The sequence below is a fragment of the Oncorhynchus gorbuscha genome, linkage group LG11, assembly GCF_021184085.1.
Source record: "Oncorhynchus gorbuscha isolate QuinsamMale2020 ecotype Even-year linkage group LG11, OgorEven_v1.0, whole genome shotgun sequence".
In the NCBI taxonomy this organism is placed as follows: domain Eukaryota; kingdom Metazoa; phylum Chordata; class Actinopteri; order Salmoniformes; family Salmonidae; genus Oncorhynchus; species Oncorhynchus gorbuscha.
The window spans coordinates 4,429,082-4,456,478 of NC_060183.1; the positions used below are offsets into that span (position 1 = coordinate 4,429,082).

The window sequence follows — 27,397 nt, forward strand, 5'->3', positions numbered from 1 at the left end:
ATCATTACTGTTAATATCATTACTGTTAGTATCATTAATATCATTACTGTTAATATCATTAGTGTTAGTATCATTACTGTTAGTATCATTACTGTTCATAACATTAGTGTTAGTATCATTACTGTTCATAACATTAGTGTTAGTATCATTAGTGTTAGTATCATTACTGTTAATATCATTAGTGTTAATATCATTACTGTTAGTATCATTACTGTTCATAACATTAGTGTTAGTATCATTAGTGTTAGTATCATTACTGTTCATAACATTAGTGTTAGTATCATTACTGTTAGTATCATTACTGTTCATAACATTAGTGTTAGTATCATTAGTGTTAGTATCATTACTGTTAATATCATTACTGTTAGTATCATTACTGTTCATAACATTAGTGTTAGTATCATTAGTGTTAATATCATTAGTGTTAGTATTATTACTGTTAGTATCATTACTGTTAGTATCATTAGTGTTAGTATCATTACATCAGTGGGTTCGATCCCCGGGACCACCCATACGTAGAATGTATGCACACATGACTGTAAGTCGCTTTGGATAAAAGCGTCTGCTAAATGGCATATATTATTATTATTATTATTATCTGTCAGTATCGGTACCGTTACTATCATCACATAGACTCTGCTTCGTCGCTTCATAGCAGACAACACTGTAGGTTTAGAAGAAGAATCCTTTGTGTTCCTCTCTCACTTCCTTCGTCATGTGTCTTTCAGACGCCACTCAGTTATTTAACTACATGAGGCTAAAGGATGAAGGGAGGGAGACAGGAGTCAAGGAGGAGGAGGAGGATGAGGTGGAGGGGAAGGATGGAGAGACTGAGACAGACAGTTGAGTGAAGGAGGAGAAGGAGGAAGAGGTGGAAAGATGGAAAGAGGTAGTGGAGTGGAGGAGGAGGAGAAGGACGGAGAGACTGAGACAGACAGTTGAGTGAAGGAGGAGAAGGAGGAAGAGGTGGAAAGATGGAAAGAGGTAGTGGAGTGGAGGAGGAGGAGAAGGACGGAGAGACTGAGACAGACAGTTGAGTGAAGGAGGAGGAGGAGGAGGAAGAGGAAGAGGAGGAGAGATGTGGAGTGGAGTGGAGGAGGAGGAGAAGGAGGGGAAGGACGGAGAGACTGAGACAGACAGTTGAGTGAAGGAGGAGGAGGAGGAAGAGGAAGAGGAAGAGGAGGAGAGATGGAGAGAGGGAGTGGAGGAGGAGGGGGATGGTGAGATGAAGGGGGGAGTGTAGTGAAGGTGGAGGATGGAGAGATGGAGGGAGGGAGTGTAGTTTAAAATTATTATAATTATTTTTAATTACATTTTTTTCTTTATTTAACCAGGCAAGTCAGTTAAGAACAAATTCTTATTTTCAATGACGGCCTAGGAACAGTTGGGTTAACTGCCTGTTCAGGGGCAGAACGACAGCTTAGGGATTTGAACATTAAACTTTTCAGTTACTAGTCCAAAGCTCTAACCACTAGGCTATCCTGCCACCCCAAAGTGAAGGTGGAGGTGGAGGAGGAGGATGGAGAGATGAAGGGGGTGTAGTGAAGTGGAGGAGGAGGTGGAGGAGGAGGATAGAGAGATGAAGGGAGGGAGTGTATTGAAGGTGGAGGTGGAGGAGGAGGATGGAGAGATGAAGGGAGTGTAGTGAAGTAGGAGGTGGAGGAGGAGGATGGAGAGATGAAGGGAGGGAATGTAGTGGAGGAGGAGGTGGAGGAGGAGGATGGAGAGATGAAGGGGGTGTAGTGAAGTGGAGGAGGAGGTGGAGGAGGAGGATAGAGAGATGAAGGGAGGGAGTGTATTGAAGGTGGAGGTGGAGGAGGAGGATGGAGAGATGAAGGGAGTGTAGTGAAGTAGGAGGTGGAGGAGGAGGATGGAGAGATGAAGGGAGGGAATGTAGTGGAGGAGGAGGTGGAGGAGGAGGATGGAGAGATGAAGAGAGTGTAGTGGAGGAGGAGGAGGAGGAGGAGGAGGATGGAGCGATGAAGGGAGTGTAGTGGAGGAGGAGGAGGAGGAGGAGGAGGAGGAGGAGGAGGAGGAGGAGGAGGAGGAGGAGGAGGAGGAGGAGGAGGAGGAGGAGGAGGAGGAGGAGGAGGAGGAGGAGGATGGAGCGATGAAGGTAGTGTAGTGGAGGTGGAGGAGGAGGATGGATAGACTGGAATACGGTATGTCTGTAGACACACCTCCACCACACCTTCTTATCTTTGATCACTAGCGCCTACAAATAGTGGATGAATAGCATGCTATTCTCCTGCTTAAGTTCAAGGTCAGAATACGCATAGAGAGAAAAGAGAATACAAAGGGAAATACCTTCCATTTATGTGCATTAGTGTATAGCTGCTCAGACAGATCTGGGACCACACTGTGTTTTATTATTTTAGGACATTGTGACATATATTGCTGTCTCCCCCAGGGACCCACGTGCGGTAGTCCGGCCCTGTGAGCATAGAATTACATATAAAAGGATCTCTATGATTTTCTTAGACGCAGTCTTATTTCTGCGGATCATAGAAATAGATTAAATAGAAAGGTCATGACTATACTGAAGGGCTATTACCGTTCTAGTAATTATATTTCTACGTGCTGTGTTACCCCTACCTTCTCTGCCTGACATCATTGTGTTTACCAGATGTTTGCATTAATTATTACTCACCCCCGCCCCCCCCCGTTCATAACATTTTCATGGACCCATGCTTCACCATGAACAGAACATTATCATCACATATGACTAGCTAGCGGCAACATACTCTGCTAAAACACATAAGGCCAGTTTTCCCTGACCCAGATTATACCTGGTGCTGGGTTTAAAGGACGCTCAATGGAGAATCTCCACACATGGCCAGTTTCCGAGACACATATTAAGCCAATAGTGCTGGAATCAAAAACATTATCAACGGAGATTGATCAAATGTGTTTACCCAGCTAGCACATAACGTTCTGAGGACCATGTGTTTCTTAGGTGGGAATGCAGCATCACATTTTAGGCAGGTTTCCTCATGATTCTATTTAAAGTCATGTTCTCAGAATGTTCAGAGAACTTTAAGAAACAACGTTCTTCTATGGAAACGTCAGCACTTCAACATAACGTTACCACCAGGTTTCCTCATGGTTCTATTTAAAGTCATGTTCTCAGAATGTTCAGAGAACTTTAAGAAACAACTTTCTTCTATGGAAACGTCAGCACTTCAACATAACGTTACCACCAGGTTTCCTCATGGTTCTATTTAAAGTCATGTTCTCAGAATGTTCAGAGAACTTTAAGAAACAACGTTCTTCTATGGAAACGTCAGCACTTCAACATAACGTTACCACCAGGTTTCCTCATGGTTCTATTTAAAGTCATGTTCTCAGAATGTTCAGAGAACTTTAAGAAACAACGTTCTTCTATGGAAACGTCAGCACTTCAACATAACGTTACCACCAGGTTTCCTCATGGTTCTATTTAAAGTCATGTTCTCAGAATGTTCAGAGAACTTTAAGAAACAACGTTCTTCTATGGAAACGTCAGCACTTCAACATAACGTTACCACCAGGTTTCCTCATGGTTCTATTTAAAGTCATGTTCTCAGAATGTTCAGAGAACTTTAAGAAACAACTTTCTTCTATGGAAACGTCAGCACTTCAACATAACGTTACCACCAGGTTTCCTCATGGTTCTATTTAAAGTCATGTTCTCAGAATGTTCAGAGAACTTTAAGAAACAACGTTCTTCTATGGAAACGTCAGCACTTCAACATAACGTTACCACCAGGTTTCCTCATGGTTCTATTTAAAGTCATGTTCTCAGAATGTTCAGAGAACTTTAAGAAACAACGTTCTTCTATGGAAACGTCAGCACTTCAACATAACGTTACCACCAGGTTTCCTCATGGTTCTATTTAAAGTCATGTTCTCAGAATGTTCAGAGAACTTTAAGAAACAACGTTCTTCTATGGAAACGTCAGCACTTCAACATAACGTTACCACCAGGTTTCCTCATGGTTCTATTTAAAGTCATGTTCTCAGAATGTTCAGAGAACTTTAAGAAACAACGTTCTTCTATGGAAACGTCAGCACTTCAACATAACGTTACCACCAGGTTTCCTCATGGTTCTATTTAAAGTCATGTTCTCAGAATGTTCAGAGAACTTTAAGAAACAACGTTCTTCTATGGAAACGTCAGCACTTCAACATAACGTTACCACCAGGTTTCCTCATGGTTCTATTTAAAGTCATGTTCTCAGAATGTTCAGAGAACTTTAAGAAACAACTTTCTTCTATGGAAACGTCAGCACTTCAACATAACGTTACCACCAGGTTTCCTCATGGTTCTATTTAAAGTCATGTTCTCAGAATGTTCAGAGAACTTTAAGAAACAACGTTCTTCTATGGAAACGTCAGCACTTCAACATAACGTTACCACCAGGTTTCCTCATGGTTCTATTTAAAGTCATGTTCTCAGAATGTTCAGAGAACTTTAAGAAACAACGTTCTTCTATGGAAACGTCAGCACTTCAACATAACGTTACCACCAGGTTTCCTCATGGTTCTATTTAAAGTCATGTTCTCAGAATGTTCAGAGAACTTTAAGAAACAACGTTCTTCTATGGAAACGTCAGCACTTCAACATAACGTTACCACCAGGTTTCCTCATGGTTCTATTTAAAGTCATGTTCTCAGAATGTTCAGAGAACTTTAAGAAACAACGTTCTTCTATGGAAACGTCAGCACTTCAACATAACGTTACCACCAGGTTTCCTCATGGTTCTATTTAAAGTCATGTTCTCAGAATGTTCAGAGAACTTTAAGAAACAACGTTCTTCTATGGAAACGTCAGCACTTCAACATAACGTTACCACCAGGTTTCCTCATGGTTCTATTTAAAGTCATGTTCTCAGAATGTTCAGAGAACTTTAAGAAACAACGTTCTTCTATGGAAACGTCAGCACTTCAACATAACGTTACCACCAGGTTTCCTCATGGTTCTATTTAAAGTCATGTTCTCAGAATGTTCAGAGAACTTTAAGAAACAACTTTCTTCTATGGAAACGTCAGCACTTCAACATAACGTTACCACCAGGTTTCCTCATGGTTCTATTTAAAGTCATGTTCTCAGAATGTTCAGAGAACTTTAAGAAACAACGTTCTTCTATGGAAACGTCAGCACTTCAACATAACGTTACCACCAGGTTTCCTCATGGTTCTATTTAAAGTCATGTTCTCAGAATGTTCAGAGAACTTTAAGAAACAACGTTCTTCTATGGAAACGTCAGCACTTCAACATAACGTTACCACCAGGTTTCCTCATGGTTCTATTTAAAGTCATGTTCTCAGAATGTTCAGAGAACTTTAAGAAACAACGTTCTTCTATGGAAACGTCAGCACTTCAACATAACGTTACCACCAGGTTTCCTCATGGTTCTATTTAAAGTCATGTTCTCAGAATGTTCAGAGAACTTTAAGAAACAACTTTCTTCTATGGAAACGTCAGCACTTCAACATAACGTTACCACCAGGTTTCCTCATGGTTCTATTTAAAGTCATGTTCTCAGAATGTTCAGAGAACTTTAAGAAACAACGTTCTTCTATGGAAACGTCAGCACTTCAACATAACGTTACCACCAGGTTTCCTCATGGTTCTATTTAAAGTCATGTTCTCAGAATGTTCAGAGAACTTTAAGAAACAACGTTCTTCTATGGAAACGTCAGCACTTCAACATAACGTTACCACCAGGTTTCCTCATGGTTCTATTTAAAGTCATGTTCTCAGAATGTTCAGAGAACTTTAAGAAACAACGTTCTTCTATGGAAACGTCAGCACTTCAACATAACGTTACCACCAGGTTTCCTCATGGTTCTATTTAAAGTCATGTTCTCAGAATGTTCAGAGAACTTTAAGAAACAACGTTCTTCTATGGAAACGTCAGCACTTCAACATAACGTTACCACCAGGTTTCCTCATGGTTCTATTTAAAGTCATGTTCTCAGAATGTTCAGAGAACTTTAAGAAACAACGTTCTTCTATGGAAACGTCAGCACTTCAACATAACGTTACCACCAGGTTTCCTCATGGTTCTATTTAAAGTCATGTTCTCAGAATGTTCAGAGAACTTTAAGAAACAACGTTCTTCTATGGAAACGTCAGCACTTCAACATAACGTTACCACCAGGTTTCCTCATGGTTCTATTTAAAGTCATGTTCTCAGAATGTTCAGAGAACTTTAAGAAACAACTTTCTTCTATGGAAACGTCAGCACTTCAACATAACGTTACCACCAGGTTTCCTCATGGTTCTATTTAAAGTCATGTTCTCAGAATGTTCAGAGAACTTTAAGAAACAACGTTCTTCTATGGAAACGTCAGCACTTCAACATAACGTTACCACCAGGTTTCCTCATGGTTCTATTTAAAGTCATGTTCTCAGAATGTTCAGAGAACTTTAAGAAACAACGTTCTTCTATGGAAACGTCAGCACTTCAACATAACGTTACCACCAGGTTTCCTCATGGTTCTATTTAAAGTCATGTTCTCAGAATGTTCAGAGAACTTTAAGAAACAACGTTCTTCTATGGAAACGTCAGCACTTCAACATAACGTTACCACCAGGTTTCCTCATGGTTCTATTTAAAGTCATGTTCTCAGAATGTTCAGAGAACTTTAAGAAACAACGTTCTTCTATGGAAACGTCAGCACTTCAACATAACGTTACCACCAGGTTTCCTCATGGTTCTATTTAAAGTCATGTTCTCAGAATGTTCAGAGAACTTTAAGAAACAACGTTCTTCTATGGAAACGTCAGCACTTCAACATAACGTTACCACCAGGTTTCCTCATGTTTCTATTTAAAGTCATGTTCTCAGAATGTTCAGAGAACTTTAAGAAACAACGTTCTTCTATGGAAACGTCAGCACTTCAACATAACGTTACCACCAGGTTTCCTCATGGTTCTATTTAAAGTCATGTTCTCAGAATGTTCAGAGAACTTTAAGAAACAACGTTCTTCTATGGAAACGTCAGCACTTCAACATAACGTTACCACCAGGTTTCCTCATGGTTCTATTTAAAGTCATGTTCTCAGAATGTTCAGAGAACTTTAAGAAACAACGTTCTTCTATGGAAACGTCAGCACTTCAACATAACGTTACCACCAGGTTTCCTCATGGTTCTATTTAAAGTCATGTTCTCAGAATGTTCAGAGAACTTTAAGAAACAACGTTCTTCTATGGAAACGTCAGCACTTCAACATAACGTTACCACCAGGTTTCCTCATGGTTCTATTTAAAGTCATGTTCTCAGAATGTTCAGAGAACTTTAAGAAACAACGTTCTTCTATGGAAACGTCAGCACTTCAACATAACGTTACCACCAGGTTTCCTCATGGTTCTATTTAAAGTCATGTTCTCAGAATGTTCAGAGAACTTTAAGAAACAACGTTCTTCTATGGAAACGTCAGCACTTCAACATAACGTTACCACCAGGTTTCCTCATGGTTCTATTTAAAGTCATGTTCTCAGAATGTTCAGAGAACTTTAAGAAACAACGTTCTTCTATGGAAACGTCAGCACTTCAACATAACGTTACCACCAGGTTTCCTCATGGTTCTATTTAAAGTCATGTTCTCAGAATGTTCAGAGAACTTTAAGAAACAACGTTCTTCTATGGAAACGTCAGCACTTCAACATAACGTTACCACCAGGTTTCCTCATGGTTCTATTTAAAGTCATGTTCTCAGAATGTTCAGAGAACTTTAAGAAACAACGTTCTTCTATGGAAACATCAGCACTTCAACATAACGTTACCACCAGGTTTCCTCATGGTTCTATTTAAAGTCATGTTCTCAGAATGTTCAGAGAACTTTAAGAAACAACGTTCTTCTATGGAAACGTCAGCACTTCAACATAACGTTACCACCAGGTTTCCTCATGGTTCTATTTAAAGTCATGTTCTCAGAATGTTCAGAGAACTTTAAGAAACAACGTTCTTCTATGGAAACGTCAGCACTTCAACATAACGTTACCACCAGGTTTCCTCATGGTTCTATTTAAAGTCATGTTCTCAGAATGTTCAGAGAACTTTAAGAAACAACGTTCTTCTATGGAAACGTCAGCACTTCAACATAACGTTACCACCAGGTTTCCTCATGGTTCTATTTAAAGTCATGTTCTCAGAATGTTCAGAGAACTTTAAGAAACAACGTTCTTCTATGGAAACATCAGCACTTCAACATAACGTTACCACCAGGTTTCCTCATGGTTCTATTTAAAGTCATGTTCTCAGAATGTTCAGAGAACTTTAAGAAACAACGTTCTTCTATGGAAACGTCAGCACTTCAACATAACGTTACCACCAGGTTTCCTCATGGTTCTATTTAAAGTCATGTTCTCAGAATGTTCAGAGAACTTTAAGAAACAACGTTCTTCTATGGAAACGTCAGCACTTCAACATAACGTTACCACCAGGTTTCCTCATGGTTCTATTTAAAGTGATGTTCTCAGAATGTTCAGAGAACTTTAAGAAACAACGTTCTTCTATGGAAACGTCAGCACTTCAACATAACGTTACCACCAGGTTTCCTCATGGTTCTATTTAAAGTCATGTTCTCAGAATGTTCAGAGAACTTTAAGAAACAACGTTCTTCTATGGAAACATCAGCACTTCAACATAACGTTACCACCAGGTTTCCTCATGGTTCTATTTAAAGTCATGTTCTCAGAATGTTCAGAGAACTTTAAGAAACAACGTTCTTCTATGGAAACGTCAGCACTTCAACATAACGTTACCACCAGGTTTCCTCATGGTTCTATTTAAAGTCATGTTCTCAGAATGTTCAGAGAACTTTAAGAAACAACGTTCTTCTATGGAAACGTCAGCACTTCAACATAACGTTACCACCAGGTTTCCTCATGGTTCTATTTAAAGTCATGTTCTCAGAATGTTCAGAGAACTTTAAGAAACAACGTTCTTCTATGGAAACATCAGCACTTCAACATAACGTTACCACCAGGTTTCCTCATGGTTCAATTTAAAGTCATGTTCTCAGAATGTTCAGAGAACTTTAAGAAACAACGTTCTTCTATGGAAACATCAGCACTTCAACATAACGTTACCACCAGGTTTCCTCATGGTTCTATTTAAAGTCATGTTCTCAGAATGTTCAGAGAACTTTAAGAAACAACGTTCTTCTATGGAAACGTCAGCACTTCAACATAACGTTACCACCAGGTTTCCTCATGGTTCTATTTAAAGTCATGTTCTCAGAATGTTCAGAGAACTTTAAGAAACAACGTTCTTCTATGGAAACGTCAGCACTTCAACATAACGTTACCACCAGGTTTCCTCATGGTTCTATTTAAAGTCATGTTCTCAGAATGTTCAGAGAACTTTAAGAAACAACGTTCTTCTATGGAAACATCAGCACTTCAACATAACGTTACCACCAGGTTTCCTCATGGTTCTATTTAAAGTCATGTTCTCAGAATGTTCAGAGAACTTTAAGAAACAACGTTCTTCTATGGAAACGTCAGCACTTCAACATAACGTTACCACCAGGTTTCCTCATGGTTCTATTTAAAGTCATGTTCTCAGAATGTTCAGAGAACTTTAAGAAACAACGTTCTTCTATGGAAACGTCAGCACTTCAACATAACGTTACCACCAGGTTTCCTCATGGTTCTATTTAAAGTCATGTTCTCAGAATGTTCAGAGAACTTTAAGAAACAACGTTCTTCTATGGAAACATCAGCACTTCAACATAACGTTACCACCAGGTTTCCTCATGGTTCTATTTAAAGTCATGTTCTCAGAATGTTCAGAGAACTTTAAGAAACAACGTTCTTCTATGGAAACATCAGCACTTCAACATAACGTTATCACCAGGTTTCCTCATGGTTCTATTTAAAGTCATGTTCTCAGAATGTTCAGAGAACTTTAAGAAACAACGTTCTTCTATGGAAACGTCAGCACTTCAACATAACGTTACCACCAGGTTTCCTCATGGTTCTATTTAAAGTCATGTTCTCAGAATGTTCAGAGAACTTTAAGAAACAACGTTCTTCTATGGAAACATCAGCACTTCAACATAACGTTACCACCAGGTTTCCTCATGGTTCTATTTAAAGTCATGTTCTCAGAATGTTCAGAGAACTTTAAGAAACAACGTTCTTCTATGGAAACATCAGCACTTCAACATAACGTTACCACCAGGTTTCCTCATGGTTCTATTTAAAGTCATGTTCTCAGAATGTTCAGAGAACTTTAAGAAACAACGTTCTTCTATGGAAACGTCAGCACTTCAACATAACGTTACCACCAGGTTTCCTCATGGTTCTATTTAAAGTCATGTTCTCAGAATGTTCAGAGAACTTTAAGAAACAACGTTCTTCTATGGAAACGTCAGCACTTCAACATAACGTTACCACCAGGTTTCCTCATGGTTCTATTTAAAGTCATGTTCTCAGAATGTTCAGAGAACTTTAAGAAACAACGTTCTTCTGTTGGATTTTTAGTACTTGAACAAAACAGGGTTTTTTTCTGCCTGTTTCCTCATGGTTCTATTTAAGAACATTATCATCACTGTTCTCAGAACATTAAGAAAACATTCCATATAAAAACACAAGACAACTTTAGTAAAACATTCTAAGAATGTTCATTTTAAAACACGTCCATTCCGTTCTCAGCGCTAACAACAAACTCTCTCTCTGTCCTCTATCTTGTTTATTAAGTGTGTTCAGGGGTGTTGGCCGTAACCCACTAATTGTCCACAGCTGATCTTAATGAATCCTTGTTTCCTTTGAAATGGGGTCTGTTTGAATAGACAAAAAATGGAACAGCTTCGTATAAGTTAAAAACAACATATCATTCTATCTCCATTCTGGTGAGAACAAAAGATCATAGGTTGGGATCTCACTGATGCGTTTACAAGAGTAATGCCTAAGCAAATTTAATTCCCTTGAGGCTTAATTGTGCTTGGAGTTCAAAACTGTTACAGTCGTATTGAAACATGTTATCAGAATGTTAAAACAACCTTCAAATAATAACCTAGAAATTACGTTCTCGAAACGTTCGAAAACTTCCAGGGAACCATATTACAATAATCTTGGAACATCTCTGCAAACAAAAAACGTTCCCAGAACATGCAACATTTCTAGTTCCGTTCTCAGCGTGTTAATAAAAAAAAAAGTGAAGTTTTACCAGTCAGGAAACGTATGTTCCCAGACCCAATGGGAAACCAATGGGAAATTGAAAACGTACGTTCCCACAAATTCCAAGGAACCAAATGTGCTAATTGGGTGGTTTGTTAGTCCAGAAACTAGGCTTCATGGAGGTCAGGGAAAAAGAACCATAGAGTCGATGTGGGTGGTAATGGGCTGCAAAATTTACTAGCCGTTCAATGTACATATGACTTATGATATAGTGCAGAGGTATTCCAGGCTGCATCAATTGGCCCCAGCGTCGTCCGGGTTTGGCCGGGGTAGGCCGTCATTGTAAATAAGGAATTTGTTCTCAATGAACTGACTTGCCTGGTTAAATAAAGATTAAATAAATATATATATTCACCTCATACCCTACGAGGTCCGTAGTCTGCTAGTTTTCTGTTTTACCTGATAAAGAATTACACCCACCTGGTGTCCCAGGCAGAAGTCCCTGATTAGACGGGAACTATATATATATATATATTTTTTTTTTAAAGCATTGGAACTGGTTTCGATGTCCAGAGTTGAGTTTGAAGGATATACGGTATACCAATTGACTCCTGAATTAAGGGTTGTGCTTTTAAAATTAACTCTGACTGCAGCCTTCTGCCCATATTCATTCCCAGAATACATACAAGAGCTGAGCCAAGCATGAGTCATCGCTCTGTTCATATTAGGGTGAAATATATTGGCCTGTGATTGGTAGGCAGGGATGCACTTTGCTCATTTTAATGGAATGCAGTTATGGAAAGGCATTGTGGATAATTGGCTGAGTCTACATCTCAAATAGCCTCCTATAACCCTACATAGTGCACTACTTTTCATTGGAGCCCATAAGGCCCTGATTGAAAGTAGTGCACTACTTTTCATTGGAGCCCTGATTGAAAGTAGTGCACTACATCGGGAAAAGGATACCATTACAAAACCATTCAGAGCCAGTACAGTCTGCTAATGGAGCATGCGATTATGACGATCTGTAGAGCAGGACTTTATGACGTGTGTGTGTCAGATGTCCATTTTGCAGGCGTTCAGATATGCATTATGACTTCATTGACCAAGTTATGATGGGGTGAGCAGCAGTAACTGTACTGGCAACGTTAATGATTTACAATAGTACGATACCGTGCTCTGAAATCTGTCCAGCTGAATTTCAATTGGCCTCTCTCTAAAGAACATAACAATAATAACCATCTCTACCGATCCCAGCTTGACCAACCCTGATAGATGTCCACTTTTATCAAAATAAGATCTTACTCAAAGTGTTTTTTTTTGTTTTTTTTTTTACTGTAGACACTGGGCCATATTACTGTAAACACTGGGCCATATTACTGTAAACACTAGGTCATATTACTGTAGACACTGGGGCATATTACTGTAAACACTGGGTCATATTACTGTAAACACTGGGTCATATTACTGTAGACACTGGGCCATATTGCTGTAAACACAGGGTCATATTACTGTAGACACTGGGCCATATTACTGTAGACACTGGGTCATATTACTGTAGACACTGGGTCATATTACTGTAGACACTGGGCCATATTACTGTAGACACTGGGTCATATTACTGTAGACACTGGGACATATTACTGTAAACACTGGGTCATATTACTGTAGACACTGGGTTATATTACTGTAGACACTGGGTCATATTACTGTAGACACTGGGACATATTACTGTAAACACTGGGTCATATTACTGTAGACACTGGGTCATATTACTGTAGACACTGGGCCATATTACTGTAGACACTGGGTCATATTACTGTAGACACTGGGTCATATTACTGTAAACACTGGGTCATATTACTGTAGACACTGGGTCATATTACTGTAAACACTGGGTCATATTACTGTAGACACAGGGCCATATTACTGTAAACACTAGGTCATATTACTGTAGACACAGGGCCATATTACTGTAAACACTGGGTCATATTACTGTAGACACTGGGCCATATTACTGTAGACACTGGGTCATATTACTGTAAACACTGGGTCATATTACTGTAGACACAGGGCCATATTACTGTAAACACTGGGTCATATTACTGTAGACACAGGGCCATATTACTGTAAACACTGGGTCATATTACTGTAGACACTGGGCCATATTACTGTAGACACTGGGTCATATTACTGTAGACACAGGGCCATATTACTGTAAACACTGGGTCATATTACTGTAGACACAGGGCCATATTACTGTAAACACTGGGTCATATTACTGTAGACACAGTGCCATATTACTGTAAACACTGGGTCATATTACTGTAGACACTGGGCCATATTACTGTAGACACTGGGTCATATTACTGTAAACACGAGGTCATATTTAACAGGGTCAGTTAGACGTAACATTTCTGATATTTGCTGACCGATTAGTCCTTTTTAAGATGTTTTTTTTAACACATCAACTGTCCCCTACTTAAAATTGATTCCACTTGAGTCATGCATTTCTATTCTCCTCTCCCTCTCCTCTCTAGTTCTTCTCCCTAATGTATCTCTCTCCTCTTCCTCTCTTCTCCCTCTCTTCTCCCTAATGTCTCTCTCCTCTCTCTCTCCTCTCCCTCTCTTCTCCTTAATGTCTCTCCTTCCTCTCCCTCTCTTCTCCCTAACCTCTCTCTCTCTCTCTCTCTCTCTCTCTCTCTCTCTCTCTCTCTCTCTCTCCACTTCCTCTCTCTCCCCAACATCTCTCTTTCTCCTCTTCCTCTCTTCTCTCCTCTTCCTCTCTTCTCCCTAACCTCTCCCTCTCTCCTCTCTTCTTCCTAACGTCTCTCTCTCGTCTTCCTCTCTTCTCCCTCACGTCTGTCTCTCCCCTCTTCCTCTCCTCTCTCTCTCTCTCTCTCTCTCTCTCTCTCTCTCTCTCTCTCTCTCTCTCTTCTCCCTAATGTTTCTCTCCCCTCTTCCTCTCTTCTCCCAAACGTCTCTCTCTCTCCTCTTCCTCTCTTCTCCTTAACGTCTCTCCCTCTCCTCTCCCTCTCTTCTCCCTCTCCTCTCCCTAATGTCTCTCCTCTCGGGGAGGCAGAAGTAGCCTCGTAGTTAAAGCATTTGGCCACTAACCAAAAGGTAGGTGGATCAAATCCCCAAGCTGACCATTTAAAATCTGTCATTCTGCCCCTGAGCAAAGCAGTTAACCTACTGTTCCCCGGGCGCTGTGGATGTCGATTAAGGTAGCCCTCCACACCTCTCTGATTCAGAGGGGCTGGGTTAAGTGTGAAAGACACATTTCATTTTACTTCCCTCTCTGTCTTCTCTTTCTTCTCTGTTCCTCTGTCTGTCCTCTCTATCTGCGTATCATCTGCGGTGTGGTGATCATTACCAGAGATAGTTCATCAGCAACATAGAAAAGAGTCTTCAGCACCCTCTTCACACTCTTCTTTTCTCATTATAAAACACTGGATGTGTAAAATGGCACCCTATTGTCTACATAGCACACTACTTAGGGCTCTAATGCACTCTAACAGGAATAGGGTGTCATTTGGGATACTCAAGGTTCTTCTCCAGAGTGAGAGAAGAGGCAGGTACATTATTAATAGAATAGGGGGTATGTCCAAAATGGCACCCTATTGCCTTTATAGTGCACTATTGTAGACCAGGGCCCTATTCCCTATATAGTGCACTACTGTTGACCAGGGCCCTACTCCCTATATAGTGCACTACTGTTGACCGGGGCCCTATTCCCTTTATAGTGCACTATTGTAGACCAGGGCCCTATTCCCTATATAGTACACTACTGTTGACCAGAGCCCTATTCCCTTTATAGTGCACTACTTTGCCATTTGGGACTCAGAGTGTGTATCCTCTGGCCCCCCGGGGGGCAAATATGATTCTTACAACTGTAGTTAACCATTGCTTCTGATTGTGGGGAATCTTTGTGTGTGCTCCAGCATATTGCACGGTCAAATAAACTCTAGGGGAGAGAGGAGAGTGGAGAGTGGAGAGTGGAGAATGGAGAGAGGAGAGTGGAGAATGGAGAGTGGAGAGAGGAGAGTGGAGAGAGGAGATAGGAGAGAGTAGAGTAGAGCGAGGAGAGAGGAGAGAGGAGAGAGGAGAGAGGAGAGAGGAGAGAGGAGAGAGGAGAGAGGAGAGTGGAGAGAGGAGAGAGTAGGAGGAGAGAGTGGAGAGAGTAGAGTGGAGAGTGGAGAGAGGAGAGAGGAGAGAGGAGAGAGGAGAGAGGAGAGAGGAGAGAGTGGAGAGGAGAGAGTAGGAGGAGAGAGTGGAGAGAGGAGAGAGTAGAGTGGAGAGGAGAGAGTGGAGAGGGGAGGGGAGAGGGGAGAGAAGAGAGAGCAGAGAGGAGTGAGGGATGAAGCTGTACAAGACAATGATTCATATGGATGTACTGTATAGACTAAAAACATTGGAGTGATTGCATGAATCAGCATAGCCTCTATCTCTTTCTCTATCTAAATGTACTAGTACAGTTCAACTATCTCTCTCTCTCTTTCTCTCTCTCAATTCAATTCAATGGGAAACATGTTGACAAGTGAAATGGATGAACAGAAATGAGATGAACAATAACAAAATAGACAGTTACACTCACAAATGCTCCAAAAGAAAAAAGATATATAGTCAAAGCTTTGCTTAAGTTTAGGGTCAGTCACAGTGGTCAGGTATTCTGACACTGTATCTCTGTTTAGGGTCAGTCACAGTGGTCAGGAATTCTGCCACTGTGTACTCTCTGTTTAGGGTCAGTCACAGTGGTCAGGTATTCTGCCACTGTGTACTCTCTGTTTAGGGTCAGTCACAGTGGTCAGGTATTCTGCCACTGTGTACTCTCTGTTTAGGGTCAGTCACAGTGGTCAGGAATTCTGCCACTGTGTACTCTCTGTTTAGGGTCAGTCACAGTGGTCAGGTATTCTGCCACTGTGTACTCTCTGTTTAGGGCCAGTCACAGTGGTCAGGTATTCTGCCACTGTGTACTCTCTGTTTAGGGTCAGTCACAGTGGTCAGGTATTCTGCCGCTGTGTACTCTCTGTTTAGGGCCAAATAGCATTCTAGTTTGATCTGTTTTTGTTGTTAATTCTTTCCAATGTGTCAAGTAATTATCTTTTTGTTTTCTCATGATTTGGTTGGGTCTAATTGTGCTGCTGTCCTGGGGCTCTGTGGGGTGTGTTTGTGTTTGTGAACAGAGCCCCAGGACCAGCTTGCTTAGGGGTCTCTTCTCCAGGTTCATCTCTCTGTAGGTGATGGCTTTGTTACGGAAGGTTTGGGAATCACTTCCTTTTAGGTGGTTGTAGAATTTAACGTCTCTTTATCATATTTTGATAATTAGTGGGTATCGGCCTAATTCTGCCCTAATTGGTGTTTCACATGAAGGATATTTCAGCAGAATTCTGCAAACAGAGTTTCAATTTGGTGTTTGTCCCATTTTGTGAATTATTGGACATCACAACCATAAAGGGCAATGGGTTCTATAACTGATTCAAGTATTTTTTACCCAGATCCTAATTGGGATGTCAAATTTGATGTTCCTTTTGATGGCATAGAATGCCCTTCTTGCCTTGTCTCTCAGATCGTTCACAACTTTGTGGAAGTTACCTGTGGCGCTGATGTTTAGGCTGAGGTATGTATCGTTTTTTGTGTGCTCCGGGGCAACGGTGTCCAGAAAGAATTTGTATTTGTGGTCCTGGTGACTGGACCTTTTTTGGAACACCGTTATTTTTGTCTTACTAAGATTTACTGTCAGGGCCCAGGTCTGTCAGGGCCCAGGTCTGTCAGGGCCCAGGTCTGTCAGGGCCCAGGTCTGACAGAATCTGTGCAGAAGATCTAGGTGCTGCTGTAGGCCCTCCTTGGTTGGTGACAGATCTAGGTGCTGCTGTAGGCCCTCCTTGGTTGGTAACAGATCTAGGTGCTGCTGTAGGCCCACCTTGGTTGGTAACAGATCTAGGTGCTAATGTAGGCCCTCCTTGGTTGGTAACAGATCTAGGTGCTGCTGTAGGCCCAGAGTTTTGGTGTGTCCCATTTTGTGAATTATTGGACATCACTGTATAAAGGCCTTGGTTGGTAACAGATCTAGGTGCTGCTGTAGGCCCTCCTTGGTTGGTAACAGATCTAGGTGCTGCTGTAGGCCCTCCTTGGTTGGTGACAGATCTAGGTGCTGCTGTAGGCCCTCCTTGGTTGGTAACAGATCTAGGTGCTGCTGTAGGCCCTCCTTGGTTGGTAACAGATCTAGGTGCTGCTGTAGGCCCTCCTTGGTTGGTAACAGATCTAGGTGCTGCTGTAGGCCCTCCTTGGTTGGTGACAGATCTAGGTGCTGTTGTAGGCCCTCCTTGGTTGGTAACAGATCTAGGTGCTGCTGTAGGCCCTCCTTGGTTGGTGACAGATCTAGGTGCTGTTGTAGGCCCTCCTTGGTTGGTAACAGATCTAGGTGCTGCTGTAGGCCCTCCTTGGTTGGTGACAGATCTAGGTGCTGCTGTAGGCCCTCCTTGGTTGGTAACAGATCTAGGTGCTGCTGTAGGCCCTCCTTGGTTGGTGACAGATCTAGGTGCTGCTGTAGGCCCTCCTTGGTTGGTAACAGATCTAGGTGCTGCTGTAGGCCCTCCTTGGTTGGTAACAGATCTAGGTGCTGCTGTAGGCCCTCCTTGGTTGGTGACAGATCTAGGTGCTGCTGTAGGCCCTCCTTGGTTGGTAACAGATCTAGGTGCTGCTGTAGGCCCACCTTGGTTGGTAACAGATCTAGGTGCTGCTGTAGGCCCTCCTTGGTTGGTGACAGATCTAGGTGCTGCTGTAGGCCCTCCTTGGTTGGTAACAGATCTAGGTACTGCTGTAGGCCCTCCTTGGTTGGTAACAGATCTAGGTGCTGCTGTAGGCCCTCCTTGGTTGGTGACAGATCTAGATGCTGCTGTAGGCCCTCCTTGGTTGGTAACAGATCTAGGTGCTGCTGTAGGCCCACCTTGGTTGGTAACAGATCTAGGTGCTGCTGTAGGCCCTCCTTGGTTGGTAACAGATCTAGGTGCTGCTGTAGGCCCTCCTTGGTTGGTAACAGATCTAGGTGCTGCTGTAGGCCCTCCTTGGTTGGTAACAGATCTAGGTGCTGCTGTAGGCCCTCCTTGGTTGGGGACAGAAGCACCAGATCATCAGCAAACAGCAGACATTTAACTTCAGGTTCTAGTAGGGTGAGGCCAGGTGCTGCAGACTGTTCTAGTGCCCTCACCAATTTGCTGATATTTATGTAGAAGAAGCTTTAAAAAAAAATATTTAACCACACACTTTTTGTTTGTGTACATATATTTTATAATGTTTTATTATTGCTGTTTTTCCCCAACACCACTTTTCATCAATTTGTATAGCAGACCCTCATGCCAAATTGAGTTGAAATCAACAAAGCATGAGAAGACTTTGCCTTTGTTTTGGTTTGTTTGATTGTCAATTAGGGTGTGCAGGGTGAATATATGGTCTGTTGTATGATAATTTGGTAAAGAGTAAATTTGGCATTTTCTCAGTACATTGTTTTCACTGAGGAAATGTACTAGTCTGCTGTTAATGATAATGCAGAGGATTTCCCCAAGGTTACTGTTGACAGATATATCCCACGGTAGTTATTGGGGTCAAATTTGTCTCCACCTTTCTGGATTGGGGTGATAAGTCCTTGGTTCCAAATATTGGGGGAAATGACAGAGCAGGATTATGTTAAAGAGTTTAAGAATAGGCCATTGGAATTTGTGTGTCATGCTGGTGATAGAGGACCCAAAAGCGACTTAACAGAAACAGAGTTTATTCAAGTCCAAACAGGGAATAACAGAAATCCTCTAGTCTGTAGAGGGGAATAACAAGAGAAGCGGCCACAGACTGCAGGTCGCTTCGGGTAGGCGCAGGCCGTAGTTGACAGAGACACCTGCTCACACGCAGCATCTGATGAAGGCAAAAAACACGACAGGACAGGGCGAAACACAATCACAGCACGGTGAATACTAAACAAGGAACCGACGGGACAGGAACGGAACACAAAGGAATAAATAGGGACTCTAATCAGGGGAAAGGATCGGGAACAGGTGTGGGAAGACTAAATGATGATTAGGGGAATAGGAACAGCTGGGAGCAGGAACGGAACGATAGAGAGAAGAGAGAGCAAGAGAGTGAGAGGGGGAGGGGGAGAGAGAGGGATAGAAAGAGGGAAAGAACCCAATAAGACCAGCAGAGGGAAACGAACAGAATGGGGAGCACAGGGACAAGACATGATAATAAATGACAAACATGACAGTACCCCCCACTCACCGGTCCTGGCGCACTCGAGGAGGAATCCTGGCGGCAACGGAGGAAATCATCGATGAGTGAACGGTCCAGCACGTCCCGAGACGGAACCCAACTCCTCTCCTCAGGACCGTAACCCTCCCAATCCACTAAGTATTGGTGACCCCGTCCCGAGAACGCATGTCCATGATCTTATGTACCTTGTAAATAGGTGCGCTCTCGACAAGGACGGGAGGGGGGAGGGAAGACGAACGGGGGTGCGAAGAAAGGGCTTAACACAGGAGACATGGAAGACAGGATGGACGCGACGAAGATGTCGCGGAAGAAGGTCGCACAGCGACAGGATTGACGACCTGGGAGACACGGAACGACCAATGAACCGCGGAGTCAACTTACGAGAAGCTGTCGTAAGAGGAAGGTTGCGAGTGGAAAGCCACACTCTCTGGCCGCAACAATACCTTGGACTCTTAATCCTGCGTTTATTGGCGGCTCTCACAGTCTTCCCCGCAGACAAAGGCAGACCGGTAGTGAAGCCTAAGGCGATGTGAGACCATGGTCGAGAAGGAATGGGGAGCGGTCTGAGACGACCGGCAGGAGGAGAGTTACCCGACTTGGTCTGCGCGCAGTCCGAACAAGCAGCCACGAAACGGCGCGTGTCACGCTCCTGAGTCGGCCACCAAAAGCGCTGGCGAATAGACGCAAGAGTGCCTCGAACACCGGGATGACCAGCTAACTTGGCAGAGTGAGCCCACTGAAGAACAGCCAGACGAGTGGAAACAGGAACGAAAAGGAGGTTACTAGGACAAGCGCGCGGCGACGCAGTGTGCGTGAGTGCTTGCTTAACCTGTCTTTCAATTCCCCAGACTGTTAACCCGACAACACGCCCATAAGGAAGAATCCCCTCGGGATCAGTAGAAGCCACAGAAGAACTAAACAGACGGGATAAGGCATCAGGCTTGGTGTTCTTGCTACCCGGACGGTAAGAAATCACAAACTCGAAACGAGCGAAAAACAACGCCCAACGAGCTTGACGGGCATTAAGTCGTTTGGCAGAACGGATGTACTCAAGGTTCTTATGGTCTGTCCAAACGACAAAAGGAACGGTCGCCCCCTCCAACCACTGTCGCCATTCGCCTAGGGCTGCGGATGGCGAGCAGTTCAGGTTACCCACATCATAGTTGCGCTCAGATGGCGACAGGCGATGAGAAAAATAAGCGCAAGGATGAACCTTATCGTGACTGGAAGCGCTGGGATAGAATGGCTCCCACGCCTACCTCTGAAGATCGTCAACCTCGACAATGAATTGTCTAGTGACGTGGAGTAACGAGGATAGGAGCGGACGTAAAACGTTCTTTTAGAAGATCAAAAGCTCCCTGGGCGGAACCGGACCACTTAAAACACGTCTTGACAGAAGTAAGAGCTGTGAGAGGAGCAGCAACTTGACCGTTACGAATGAAACGCCGATAGAAATTAGCGAAACCTAAAAGCGCTGCAACTCGACACGTGACCTTGGAACGGGCCAATCACTGACAGCTTGGACCTTAGCGGAATCCATCTGAATGCCTTCAGCGGAAATAACGGAACCGAGAAAAGTAACGGAGGAGACATGAAAAGAGCACTTCTCAGCCTTTACGTAGAGACAATTCTCTAAAAGGCGCTGTAGAACACGTCGAACGTGCTGAACATGAATCTCGAGTGACGGAGAAAAAATCAGGATATCGTCAAGATAGACAAAAACAAAGATGTTCAGCATGTCTCTCAGAACATCATTAACTAATGCCTGAAAAACAGCTGGCGCATTGGCGAGACCGAACGGCAGAACCCGGTACTCAAAATGCCCTAACGGAGTGTTAAACGCCGTTTTCCACTCGTCCCCCTCTCTGATGCGCACGAGATGGTAAGCGTTACGAAGGTCCAACTTAGTAAAGCACCTGGCTCCCTGCAGAATCTCGAAGGCTGATGACATAAGGGGAAGCGGATAACGATTCTTAACCGTTATGTCATTCAGCCCTCGATAATCCACGCAGGGGCGCAGAGTACCGTCCTTCTTCTTAACAAAAAAGAACCCCGCCCGGCCGGAGAAGAAGAAGGCACTATGGTACCGGCGTCAAGAGACACAGACAAATAATCCTCGAGAGCCTTACGTTCGGGAGCCGACAGAGAGTATAGTCTACCTCGAGGAGGAGTGGTCCCCGGAAGGAGATCAATACTACAATCATACGACCGGTGAGGAGGAAGGGAGTTGGCTCGGGACCGACTGAAGACCGTGCGCAGATCATGATATTCCTCCGGCACTCCTGTCAAATCGCCAGGTTCCTCCTGAGAAGTAGGGACAGAAGAAACGGGAGGGATGGCAGACATTAAACACTTCACATGACAAGAAACGTTCCAGGATAGGATAGAATTACTAGACCAATTAATAGAAGGATTAGGACATACTAGCCAGGGATGACCCAAAACAACAGGTGTAAACGGTGAACGGAAAATCAAAAAGAAATAGTCTCACTGTGGTTACCAGATACTGTGAGAGTTAAAGGTAGTGTCTCAAATTTGATACTGGGAAGATGACTACCATCTAAGGCAAACATGGGCGTAGGCTTGTCTAACGGTCTGAAAGGAATGTTATGTTTCCGAACCCATGCTTCGTCCATGAAACAACCCTCAGCCCCAGAGTCAATCAAGGCACTGCATGTAGCACCCGAACCGGTCCAGCGTAGATGGACCGACATAGTAGTACAAGATCTAGATGAAGAGACCTGAGTAGTAGCGCTCACCAGTAGCCCTCCGCTTACTGATGGGCTCTGGCCTCTTACTGGACATGAATTAACAAAATGTCCAGCAACTCCGCAATAGAGGCACAGGCGGTTGGTGATCCTCCGTTCCCTCTCCTTAGTCGAGATGCGAATCCCTCCCAGCTGCATGGGCTCAGTCTCAAAGCCAGAGGAGGGAGATGGTTGCGATGCGGAGCAGGGAAACACCGTTGATGCGAGCTCTCTTCCACGAGCCCGGTGACGAAGATCTACCCGTCGTTCTATGCGGATGGCGAGAGCAATCAAAGAGTCCACATCTGAAGGAACCTCCCGGGAGAGAATCTCATCCTTAACCACTGCGTGGAGTCCCTCCAGAAAACGAGCGAGCAGCGCCGGCTCGTTCCACTCACTAGAGGCAGCAAGAGTGCGAAACTCAATAGAATAATCCGTTATGGACCGTTCACCTTGGCATAAGGAAGCCAGGGCCCTAGAAGCCTCCCTACCAAAAACTGAACGGTCAAAAACCCGAATCATCTCCTCTTTAAAGTTCTGGAACTTGTTAGAGCAATCAGCCCTTGCCTCCCAGATAGCTGTGCCCCATTCTCGAGCCCGGCCAGTAAGGAGTGAAATGACGTAAGCAACCCGAGCTCTCTCTCTAGAGTATGTGTTGGGTTGGAGAGAGAACACAATCTCACACTGCGTGAGAAAGGAGCGGCACTCAGTGGGCTGCCCGGAGTAGCAAGGTGGGTTATTAACCCTAGGTTCTGGAGGCTCGGCAGGCCAGGAAGTAACAGGTGGCACGAGACGTAGACTCTGGAACTGTCCAGAGAGGTCGGAAACCTGAGCGGCCAGGTTCTCCACGGCATGGCGAGCAGCAGACAATTCCTGCTCGTGTCTGCCGAGCATGGCTCCTTGGATCTTGACGGCAGTGTAACGAGCGTCTGAAGTCGCTGGGTCCATTCCTTGGTCGGTTCCTTCTGTCATGCTGGTGATAGAGGACCCAAAAGCGACTTAACAGAAACAGAGTTTATTCAAGTCCAAACAGGGAATAACAGAAATCCTCTAGTCTGTAGAGGGGAATAACAAGAGAAGCGGCCACAGACTGCAGGTCGCTTCGGGTAGGCGCAGGCCGTAGTTGACAGAGACACCTGCTCACACGCAGCATCTGATGAAGGCAAAAAACACGACAGGACAGGGCGAAACACAATCACAGCACGGTGAATACTAAACAAGGAACCGACGGGACAGGAACGGAACACAAAGGAATAAATAGGGACTCTAATCAGGGGAAAGGATCGGGAACAGGTGTGGGAAGACTAAATGATGATTAGGGGAATAGGAACAGCTGGGAGCAGGAACGGAACGATAGAGAGAAGAGAGAGCGAGAGAGTGAGAGGGGAAGGGGGAGAGAGAGGGATAGAAAGAGGGAAAGAACCCAATAAGACCAGCAGAGGGAAACGAACAGAATGGGGAGCACAGGGACAAGACATGATAATAAATGACAAACATGACATTGTGATCTGTATATTTATCATTTAAGGGCTTTTTGGGTTGAAGGGTTTGTATTTTGTCCTGTAGTTCATTCAATGTGATTGGAGAATCCAGTGGCTTCTGGTGGTCTCTAATAGTTGATTCCAAGATTTGTATTTGATCATGGTTTTACCACTTGTTCTGTGTTATTGAGCCAAAAAGATTGGAGAAGTGGTTTATTCTTACATCTCTATTTTGGATAGATAACTCTTTGTGTTGTTGTTTGTTTAGTGTTTTCCAAATCTCTCTCTCTCTCTTTTTATTTTTACCTTTATTTAACCAGGCAAGTCAGTTAAGAACAAATTCTTATTTTCAATGACGGCCTAGGAACAGTGGGTTAACTGGTCTAGGAACAGTGAGTTAACTGCCTGTTCAGGGGCAGAACGAGTCTCTCTCTCTCTCTCTCTCTCTCTCTCTCTCTCTCTCTCTCTCTCTCTCTCTCTCTCTCTCTCTCTCTCTCTCTGTGTCTCTCTCTCTCTCTCTCCCTCTCTCTCTTCCTCTCTCCTTAAATTATTTTCTCTCTGTCCAACAGTATGTTCTGGCTGTTGGTAGTTCTGTGTTCCATGCCATGTTTTATGGAGAGCTGGCGGAAAACAAGGATGAAATCCGGATTCCGGACGTGGAGCCTGCAGCATTCCTGGCCATGTTGAAGTAAGGAAGGATTCTACTCCGCTTTCACCTCCCTCTTCCTCTCTCCTCTCCTCTTCTCCTCTTTCACCTCCCCTCTCTTCTTTCACCTCCCTCTTCCTCTCGCCTTTCCTCTTCTCCTCTTTCACATCCCTCTTCCTCTCTCCTCTCCTCTTTCACCTCCCTCTTCCTCTCTCATCTCCTCTCCTCTTCTCCTCTTTCACCTCCCCTCTCTTCTTCTCTTTCAACTCCCTCTTCCTCTCTTCTCTCATCTTTCACTTCCCTTTTCGTTTCTCCTCTTCCTCGCTCCTCTCCTCCTTCACCTCCCTCTTCCTCTCTCCTCTCTTCTCTCCTCTTTCACCTCCCCTCTCTTCTTTCACCTCCCTCTTCCTCTCGCCTCTCCTCTTCTCCTCTTTCACATCCCTCTTCCTCTCTCTTCTCCTCTTCTCTTTCACCTCCCTCTTCCTCTCTCCTCTCCTCTTTCACCTCCCTCTTCCTCTCTCATCTCCTCTTCTCTTCTCCTCTTTCACCTCCCCTCTCTTCTTCTCTTTCAACTCCCTCTTCCTCTCTTCTATCATCTTTCACTTCCCTTTTCATTTCTCCTCTTCCTCGCTCCTCTCCTCTTTCACCTCCCTCTTCCTCTCTCCTCTCTTCTCTCCTCTTTCACCTCCCTCTTCCTCTCTCCTCTCCTCTTCTCCTCTTTCACCTCCCCTCTCTTCTCCTCCTCTTTCACCTCCCTCTTCCTCTCTTCTCTCCTCTTTCACGTCCCTCTTCCTTTCTCCTCTTTCACCTCACTCTTCCACTCGCTTCCTTTCTCCCTCTGCTCTTTCCTCCTCTCCTCGTCTTTCACCTCCCTCTTTCTCCTCTCCTCTCCTCTCCTCTCCCTCGTCTTTCACCTCCCTCTCTTTCCTCTCCTCTCTCTCTCCTCTCCTCTCCTCTCCTCTCCTCTCCTCTCCTCTCCTCTCCTCTCCTCTCCTCTCCTCTCCTCTCCTCTCCTCTCCTCTACTCTACTCTACTCTACTCTCCCATTGTTCTCTCTCTCCCATTGTTCTCCTGTATCTCTGTAGCACAAATAAACCTCCTACTAACACATAGGCACTACATACCCCCTACTAACACATAGACACTATATACCCCCCTACTAACACATAGACACTATATACCCCCCTACTAACACATAGACACTTGTGAAGATGAGAAAATAGGATAAATTGAAGCAATATGGTCACATTTTCACACAGCCACCCAGTCAATCTCTCTCTCTCTCTCTCTCTCTCTCTCTCTCTCTCTCTCTCTCTCTCTCTCTCAATTGAATTCAAATAGCTTTATTGGCATGGGAAACATATGTTAACATTGTCAAAGCAAGTGAAATAGATAATAAACAATCAAAAATAAACAATAAATATTACACTTGCAAAAGTTACGTTAGTTATAGAGACATTTCAAATGTAATATTATGGTTATATACAGTGCTATAAAAATGTATAGATATATAAACATTGTTCCCTTTCTCTCTCTCTCTGCTGTTTCTCTCCTGTGTGAGTCGTGTTGTTCCTGCCCCTGTGTGGGTACTGAGTGGTATATAAGCTCAGTGTCTAACTCCCAAATGGTGCCCTATTCCCTATGTAGTGCACTGCTTTAGACCAGCGTCCAATAGGCCTTCATAGGGGCTCCGGTCGAAAGTAGTGCACCATGTAGGGTGTTTCACTATGTAGGAGACAGTGGGGGCCATTTGGGAGGCATAAGTGTGTAGGAGTATACCAGCTGCTGTGTTACTGCAAAATGGATTAAACTCGGTGTTCCTGCCTCCAGCCCTATATCTCTTCACTGTAGTTAATATCTATTTTTACCTTTCACATATTCCCAGTCCTCACACCAGTGTCAGAAAATACATTGTTGTTGTGCTTTACGGGATACATCGGGATACATCTGAAATATGAAAACAAATGGTGTCCTCCAGGCTGCCTGAATAATACATCCAATGCTGTTTGCTCGCCAAATTGCACCCTATTCCCTATGTAGTGCACTACTTTTGACCAGGGTCTTATGCAGCGAATAGGGTGCAATTTGAGTTGCTGACGTTGTTATGTGTTTGACCCTCAGTGCAGTCTGTGTTGTCCTCTCATGAATATACATTTGGTAAATGAATCTGTACTGTAGCAACCTCTACCTAATACATACTGTCAACAGTTGGTCACGTTCTTTATATACTGCACCTGGAAAATATTCAGACCCCTTTACTGATTCAAAATGTTGCTGCGTTACAAACCTATTCTAAAATGGATTAAAACATATATATTCTCATCAATCTACACACAATACCCCATAATGACATCACAATACCCCATAATGACATCACAATACCCCATAATGACATCACAATACCCTATAATGACATCACAATACCCCATAATGACATCACAAACCCCATAATGACATCACAATACCCTATAATGACATCACAATACCACATAATGACATGACAATACCCCATAATGACAAAGCAAAAAATAGGTGGTTAATTGTTAAAACAGAAAGTTTTCAGACCCTTTATTCAGACCCTTTACTCAGTACTTTGTTGAAACACCTTTGGCAGCGATTACAGCCTCGAGTCTTCTTGGGTATGACGCTACAAGCTTGGCACACCTGTATTTGTGGAGTTTCACCCATTATTTTCTGCAGATCCTCTCAAGCTCTGTCGTGTTGTATGGGGAACGTTGCTGCACAGCTATTTTCAGGTCCCTAAAGAGATGTTAGATCGAGTTCAAGTCCAGGCGTTCAGAGGCTTGTACCAAAGCCACTCCTGCCTTGTCTTGGCTGAGTGGTTAGAGTCATTGTCCTGTTGGAAGGTGAACCTTTGTCTGAAGTCTTGAACAGTTTTTCATCAAGGATCTCTCTGTCCTTTAATCAGTTGATCTTTCCGTTGATCCTGACTATTCTCCCAGTCTCTGCCATTGAAAAACATCCCCACAGCATGATGCTGCCAACACCATGCATCACCGTATGGATGGTGCCTGGTTTCCTTCAGACTTGACGCTTGGCATTCAGGCCAAAGATTTCAATCTTGGTTTCATCAGACCAAAGAATCTTGTTTCTCATGGTCTGAGAGTCTTTAGGTGCCTTTTG

The 27,397-nt window shown here is 43.6% G+C and overlaps 1 protein-coding gene across 1 annotated transcript in view; it reads left to right on the plus strand.

Annotated features, from left to right (window-relative positions):
• btbd3b (BTB (POZ) domain containing 3b) overlaps positions 1 to 27,397 on the plus strand; it is a 45,890-nt gene that overhangs the window by 13,488 nt on the left and 5,005 nt on the right. The window contains exon 3 of the mRNA XM_046367818.1: positions 24,177 to 24,295. Within this exon, the coding sequence (XP_046223774.1) occupies positions 24,177 to 24,295 (119 nt within the window). The remainder of the gene's footprint in view (positions 1 to 24,176; positions 24,296 to 27,397) is intronic.